Source organism: Pygoscelis adeliae, unplaced genomic scaffold (genome assembly GCF_000699105.1).
Source record: "Pygoscelis adeliae isolate BGI_AS28 unplaced genomic scaffold, ASM69910v1 Scaffold727, whole genome shotgun sequence".
NCBI classification, from domain to species: Eukaryota; Metazoa; Chordata; class Aves; order Sphenisciformes; family Spheniscidae; genus Pygoscelis; species Pygoscelis adeliae.
In genome coordinates, this window is record NW_008825083.1 from 80672 (window position 1) to 88703 (window position 8032).

The following is an 8032-nucleotide window of genomic DNA, read 5'->3' on the forward strand; positions in this document are numbered from 1 at the left end:
GATGGATAGACCTTGAGAGAGGGAGGGACAGAGAATGAACGCAAACGATTTCTGAAGGCAGAATGGGGCTCTTAACCGTCCATTCACATTTCCGCAGTCCCAAATCTTAAATGACAAAACCCCAATGAAATTGAAAAAGTTCTTTTATCCAAATTTCTGCTGTCGTTAATCCCTTTGAAAACTGAGGTTTGCAGTGGGTTTCCTTGCTGACGTCGCTTCTCTGTTGTACACATACTGGAGAAAGGTAGTTTAAGAAATATGGAAACGAGGGAGGCAAATAGTTTTGGTTTGCATGCACTGGAGGAGTTGTCTTTTAAATGCCTCCTACTCCATCTGTTCATGAATTCATCCATCAAAATGCTCGTTAAAATACAGGCATTCTTATCTCTCTCACACCCTTGGCCTTCTGTTGCTTTTTGCTTGTTTCTTCAAGAAAGTGCATGGATATCTTAGTGCTAAGAACGATAACGCTTTTCTGGATCCCAGGAAAATTGGGGATTTCACCAAAACCTCATGGCCTGGTTGCTCCATGCTACCACGGGAAAGAGAGGAAGGTCACCAGAATTCTAGTGGACTGCATTTGCACAGGAGAGACCCCTGTATCCCAGAAAAGGGAATCATCTGCTGCAGAAGGATTTGCAGTCTTTCCTAAAGCTTTTTTTGAATAGCATTTGGAGTTGGGAAGTTGGTGAGCCCAGGACCATTAGCTGCAAGAGGAGTTTCATTTTTCAAGCAGGACGTAAGAGCGGCTTTGCGAGAATCAAAAAGGGTTGGTTAGGGCTTAGCAGATACTTGATATGAATCATCTTTCTATACATGTTTTGTTTGTTTTTAACAGAATTGGTCTCCTCCAGGCTGTGAGAAGCTAGGGAAATGCCTGAAACCTCCCAAGTCTGATCCTAAGAAGTGCTTTTGGCCTCATTGATCTTCTCTGCAGCCCTCAAAAACTACACAGAAAAGCTGTAACCAGCCGGACATATGGTTTACAAAGCATGTCTTCCCATGTTGGCACTCCTGTTTACACAGGAGGGGTGCGATGTATGGATGATGTCATCATTTGCTCTTCCAAAAGGGCCAGTGTTTATATTGCTAGTACTCAGGGTTTAGCCTGTACTCTTCTGTTGTTTTAGTTGTTTCCGTAAATGGTAACTTTTCAGTGAAGACTATTTCAACTGTAAAAGCGCTCTGGACAACCACAACTCTGCCATCATCTCAGAAATGCCATGGATGCGCCATTCCTCTTGCTCCTTCCACCCAGCCTGCTCTCTCAAATCATTGCTCATTCGGATGCCCCAACAGCGGCCACGGGGGACTGTTCGGGAAACTTACAGCCGCCAGAAAACCCTGCCCAAACTGCCCTTGTTTTGCTTGCCTGTAAATTGTTGTTTTAACATTTGATTTTCATTGTGAACTCTGGACGCCAACTTGTTTTTCCTTTCTTCCTAAACTTGCGAGTGCTGGGTGCAGCTGTACTGCTGCCGTGTCTCACTGGGTGCAAGCAAGTGCTCCCTCCTGTTCCCGACTAAGGGATTGGCTCCAGAGAGAACGCCCTGCCTTCCTTCTTCCATCTGTAGCTGCAAACATTCCCTAGGTAATGGTATAAAGAAATGTGAAGATAGTGTTCATGTAAGTATTGCCTTATTGATGGTGTGCAGGGTGTTCTTGGGGAGCTGGGGGTCGTTGTTCATGTCAGGGGTTTTCTTCATTTCCAAAAATCTGGGTCCAAATATGGTTTAAGTCACGCTTCTAGTCTCGTGATCTGGGCCCAGCCAACCGCAGGCGCAGAAATGCCCGTTTACATCAGATGTTAACTCTTGACCCTGTTTCCAGTGTACGCTCTCTGAGGAATTCTCCTTGTGCAAACTTTCCACAGCCTGGGTGTAGCACTTCTTTAAACAGAGTTCATGGTAAATGCCGATCCTTTGCCCAATTTCACATTGCAAATTTCTCATCGGCTTTTGAGCCTGTTTCACATCCTTCGCTATTGCTAATAAACATGTCTCAAACAAAACCAAGCAAGGTTACTCTGGGGCTTCAGGGGAGTAGCTAGAAGCAACCCCGAACATGCCGTTTGCACTACCGACAGCTCCACTTCCACCACTCCGGTGTTTTATGCGGTACACATGCCCTCTCCGCATGGCGTTGTGCTGCCTTGGGAAAAATCGAGGTGCTCTGTACCAGTAAACAGCTCTACTTCCTTCCCAAGCAAAGCTTGGGGCTGGCTTGAGACAGGTTGGGAGCTCTGCTTCTCCGGTAACTGCTGTGCTACTGCCTGCTACAGGCTTCTCAGCTGCTCGTTCTTATCCTCCCTGTAATCCCAAATGCTCTCATTCTCTCTGTTCCCATGGTTTATGCTACCTGTAATCCCCTCCACAGTAATTCCTAGTGTATATCTCATGAAGCTGGATAATCCTATAAGATTGTAATAAGAACAGCACTTGAGTCGGCTCTTACTGTTCCACCTCTCAGAAATCGCAGCCAACATTTCACCAGCTGGCAGAGCCTCTGAAACTCACTGTTTGCGCATCTGCAAATGGCGTTTGTTTATAGTCCAAATGTCTTAGATGCCTTACGATGTTCCTAATTGTCCTTCCAGTATATCGAGGCATTTCCAGTTCATCCATAACGTTTCTCCTTGTTTTGACATGGTGTGGGTAGCTCAAGTCTTGAGAGATTCTGATCAGCCTGTTCTTCAGTGATGCTGTATGAGAAGGACTGGGAGGAGGACTTGCAGCAGTCGTGCGCGTCTGTCAGCACAGGAGACCAGACAAAACCAATAACGTCCCATTTTCTGGGTGCTGTCCACCTCTGCTTTAGCGCTTCTGTCACCCAGAAGCATTCAGAGCCCTGCAGTTCACTGTTATCAGCAGATAAAGATACCACCAGAGGAGGGAGTCTGTCACTGCAACTCCCTGAAAATCGCTGTCAGCCCTCAAATATTTATGAACATGTCTGCTGCAAATTGTAACAGCGCTTTGTCTTTCTCCGTGCTGCTTATTACGAGATCACATCGCAGGATGGCAGCTCGTCCTCTGAGCCCTAGCCCAGACACGTTTCTCAGTTCTTAGCATTTGCAGTATGCACATCGTGAGCGAAGTGATGCCTGCTACCCCGCGTCCCCTGCCTGCCTGGCTGCCACTTCGTTCTTTACTCTTTCACAGCTTGCAGTTTTGAAGATACTGCTTGTCCCCTGTCCGTGTAACTTGCTTGGACAAGCCATCCAATTCTCAGCACGCACGGTGTTTGTCTGGTTACCCAGCACACAAAGTCCTCATTCCTCATTGAAATAATCTCTCAGTGCATAGATACTGGATGTAAACTTTGCACTAGAAAGCTGGCTGCTATAAGTGAATTGACTTGATGTCTGTTTATTATCTGCTTCATGTCCATTTATTATAAAAGATCAAAACTTAATGTGAAGAAGCTACTGCTTTCAATTTAAATAAGAATACTAGTTTTACAGCTGGATAGCTAGGAAGAATTTTAAATCAATGCCTTTCCCAAAGATGTACAGATTTTAAAGCTGTGAGATGAAGAACTAATGAAGAAAAATAAACTAATTTATCAGAAATGCATTATATGATTTGTCTGTGCGCACCTGTAAAACGACTGAATAACACCTTGCTTTGGGACGGTCTCACAGTTACACCTTCCAGATCACGGGACTGACCTGGGTTAAAAATAGCTTGTTTTGTTTTCCCTGTGTTATTTTTAACGTGGATCAATATCCCAGCCCACACAGCTGCCCAGGTACAATTCAGGGGCTGGTGTGGGGACCAGGGGCGTACGTGGCCCGAGGCTGCGTCCACCAGCACAGCCGCAGGGATGAGCACTGCCAGCCCGCAGCGGGAGCGTGGGGCAGCTCAAAAACACCGATACACGCCTTGGATCACAAAGCGGCCAGCACGCATTACCACATCTGCCCTTAACAGTTATCCTGAGCCTCTGATCCGAAGTTGGTCCCTGTGATAGCTGCCCAGTTTTGCCAACTGCCCATACCGGGGCAGGTGTTGGCTTTGGAGGTGCTGCCTGCGGGACCTGCCTGGGGTTGCGTGTGCGGTAGCGGTCGACAGAGGAGCGGGTCTGGGGGGGTTTACTGGCCGGTCGGGGACCTGCAGCAGTGGAGCTGGTTTGTTGGTGGCTTCCTTTCTCAAGCTGCAAGACATAAGAGCTAAAGGAAAGATGATGTCTGTCTAAGACTGCTTCTGTGTAATGTTTCTTTATAGTTAAATACATCTGCTAAATGCTAAAAGCTTAATATCCGCTTGGGCTAAGAGTCCAAGGAATTTCTTTCTTGCCTTTAATTTCCAATTAGCTGAGCCTCTCGAGTCTCCCTGCTCTGTCCCTGAGGCTGTGTTATCATCCGACCCTCCATGCAGAGACGCTTCTGAAATTGATGTAACTAATAATCGTGGAGAAAGTCCTACTGCATTTACAGTCTATGGCTGCAAAAATGGAGCCTTGATTTAAAATCCTGCAGTGACAAATGGATTATTTCGGTGGCAAATTAGTCTCTGTGGACCAACAATTTGGGGATCTGAAGACTGGAATTGGAAACCAGAAGATCAATTCCGAACACTTAGAGCCAAGGTTAATGTCCTGCAAACTGTATTGAGTGCAGTGATGAAAGATAACATGCCTCTGCATTTTAAACGGGAAGGCGAGGAACACAGTATTAAAAGTGAAAATGGGCAAGTTCGGAACGAGAGCGAGCGATACCCACGTATTTGCTAATAAAACGTTACGCTGTGTCCGGGGACTGAGTTTTCAGGCAAGTGCTGAGGATGACATGGGCTTTCACTGAAGAAATTGGAACTAATGTCGCCGAGAAGGAGGCTGTCGAACTTGGGGCACTCGCTGCCGCGTGGAAGCTGGCAGTTCTCGGTACCTGCCGAGTCGAGCCTTTCCCGAACGTGGTGGACAGCTTTCAGAAGCCTCCCCGTTTCACATAAAGCGAAGCGGACGAGATGAGGATCTCCCGAAGGTTGGAGAATACTGTCTATTCCAGTGAGGATATCTTTGCAGTCACCATGAGAAATAATTTCAGCAGCTGAAGAAAGGCTTTTTGAAGGTGAGAATGGTTTGAATCGGGGCCTTTTGGGGGAAGGCAGTGCTGGGAGGCAGTTTATTGGAGTTGCCGGCAGCCTCTTCAGCACAGCTAGACGAGAAATCTCTCCCCAGGGATCTTGCTGTTGTCCTCAGCACTGGGAAACTTTACAAACTACATGCACTTTTACTCTCCAAGAGTTACTCTTGAGTGCTTGTTCAGTATCCAAATAACTGTTTTGCCGTTAGAGTGGCTTGTTTTCCATTTCTCTTAACAGTTATAATACTTGGAAATAGACTTTTGCTTTTGTTTTCGGATAGTATTTGGTTGGAGTTTTCCGTATGTTATCAGCAAGCGACATGGCGGTGCCTCTTGAGCTAAACTGTTAGTTTTTAAGAACAGTTGTAAGGGAAGAACTGAAATCTCATTTTAGGTTCTCTTTTTTCCTTTGGAAAGTGGCTATTTTAAACACGGAGAAAAGACTCCGTTTGCCTGTTTTCTTTATATCTCCTTCCACTGTTTATAGTTTTGCTGTTGCTCAAAGTCTAGCTCGGATTATATAAATCCTAAATAAAGGTGGATCCCTAGCCAAAAGCCTGTGGCCTCTTAGGAGCGTAAAAAACCCTCTGCCATCCAGCTTCTCAAGAGAGCCAATCTGGCAGCTGGCATGTGATTCTCTATGCCTTTTTCCCTCCTGGAGTCACTTAATACCCTTCTGGGCGATACGTATGTGGGTAGCATGATTCCCATCTGAAAGGGATCGGGGCTGAAAAGCCCGTCGGCCCGTTCGCCAGCAGCGAGGAATGCGTGCCAAATCCATTAGTTCTGGATCGGACTCAAAATCCCCTCCCGGCTCGGCCAGGCTGGCCGGAGGAGAGAGGGGTTTTGTGTCTTCTCCGAGGGCCTGATCCAACCTGCTGCAGCGGGCAGGAGGTGCTGGGTTCGGCTCCATGCAAACAAGGATGCTGGGGAAGGGCAGAGCCAGTTCGCGATGCTTTCGCCTCTTTTAGAGGGGACGGAGCTAGCTCGTCGTTCAGTACGGAGGCTTCGGTCCCGAGCCCAGGGAGCTGGCTGGGGAACTGCATTCTTCTGCTGTTGAAATAAGATATTTCAAATTTGTTTTTAAAAAAAATGGTTTTAAAGTGCATGCGTTTCTAAAGCTGAAATTGAAACGAAACGTTCCAGCGGATTTGAAAGGAAATTTTAGTTCTCATTTCCCCTTGTGGGGTATGTTGAAATTTTGAGCATTTTGTTCCACTTCACACTGAAGTTTTAAAATCCTTAACGGAACAGAAACTTCCATACTCAGCACAGCTCTTCTAATCTCCTGGTTAAGCTGATTAGAGTTAGCTCGCAAGCTAACTCCCAGTTACCCCCAGTTTTTATGTTCACAGGTTAATAATATCTCTCGTACCAGGATCTCAAAGCACTTTTAAATCACTGGTTACCTCTGTGTCCAAAAGAGAGGCAAAGCCAGTGTCCCCCTGCTACAGTACGCTCTGGGGGGTCCAGATCCGAGGCCGTGGTTCCTCCGCCAGGCACAGAACAGCCCTAAACCTCCCGGAGCCGCAAGCGGGTGTCGAGACACCTCCCCGGTGATATTCCAGAGCCGAAGTCCTTTGACATCACATTTGGAAATTGGTCCTAGGAAAATTCTTTTCAGATGGAAACTGCAGTAGGAGTCAGCACTGTTGTTTGAAAGGTTGAACAATTACAGGGAAAACTAATTTACTTTGGATGTTAAAAACCAGTCTGTACTGGTAGGTGCAATTCATCTCCTTTGAAATGGAGGATTAATGAGATGAAGTTCTGAGAGATCTGAGAAATGTTGTTTTTTAAACCTGAGCTGGCACGTGGCATAATTTCTGGCAGCTGAATCACTGGAAGTCCGATTTGGTGTAACCTTTAGGCTCTTCCTGGCAGAACTGATGGCGTCTGAGAGGCCTGATCCCGCATCAGAGGAGGAGAGGTGCCCCCAGCTGCTTCTTCACCCGGCTGCTGGACGCGAAGGGACCGGTGGGAGCCCTTGGCAGCTTGTCCCGGTGAGAGCTGCTGGTTTGCCTGGGGTCGGTTGGCATGAGGGGCCTGGGAACCTCGCTTAGGCTCAGGAAGAATGTGGTGGTGTCTTCTGCTAGTAACAGTGGTGATTGTGTAGGAGGGTCACAAACAAGAAAAGTGCGATGAAGACCCCAGCTTACGGCTCCTCCATTAATGAGAGGCAGAAGGCAGGGATGCCTGGTGTTTGCACTGCAGGCAGGCTGCAAAAGAGCCCTTTCCCAGCTCCTGCTTATTTCCATGGGTAGACAGATAAATTCCATCGCTTCCATCCGCCAGGAAGAAGAGGCGTTGCTGGAATAGCTCATTGTCCGGTATCGTGGTTGGTAAGGTTACAAGAGAAACCCTTCCAGCTCATCCGAGGGAGTGAGGGTGTTGTGAAGCCCCTGTTCCAGTGGAAGGCTACGTGCTTCGTCTGTGTTTGCTTCACTGGAACAGCTGCTAGAGAGGATTTTTCTGGTGCCAAAGAGATGATCTGACTTCAGGGAAAATCTTAGTCTGTAAGGGAATGGTTGTGAAAGGAGGCACGCTGACCTCCTGTGCGGGCTGTCTCTGGCAATAGAGAGCTTAACAAGAAAGGGAGCAACCTTTGCGCTGGCCTTCAGCTTGTCTCGGTTTGCACCTCAGGCAGACATCCATTAAACAGGTGTTTTTTGCTGTCTGTAGATGAATTAGGAAGAAAATAGAGCAGTGGAGGATTCAGTGCGCGGCAAATGATTCCCGAGGGTTTGCACCAAGCGCCGGGAACTCTGCAACGACACAGGACGTGTCGGATGCTGGGATGCGGGCAGAATTGGGTGTCTCGCGAGCCGTGCTGTGGATATGAGCCCGTCACGGCGAAGTTGGAGAGGAGACCGGCTTTCCCTCCTGTTGGCTGCTCCTCCTCTGCCAGAGGCACCTCTTGTAGCAGGGGGGGCCCGCCCGGCTGGT

The 8032-nt window shown here is 47.7% G+C and overlaps 1 protein-coding gene across 1 annotated transcript in view; it reads left to right on the plus strand.

Moving 5' to 3' along the window:
* The window catches only part of GALNS (galactosamine (N-acetyl)-6-sulfatase), a 45488-nt gene extending 41983 nt beyond the window's left edge, over positions 1 to 3505 (plus strand). The window contains exon 13 of the mRNA XM_009326973.1: positions 839 to 3505. Within this exon, the coding sequence (XP_009325248.1) occupies positions 839 to 925 (87 nt within the window). The 3' untranslated portion in view covers positions 926 to 3505. The remainder of the gene's footprint in view (positions 1 to 838) is intronic.
* Positions 3506 to 8032: the final 4527 nt, after the last annotated feature.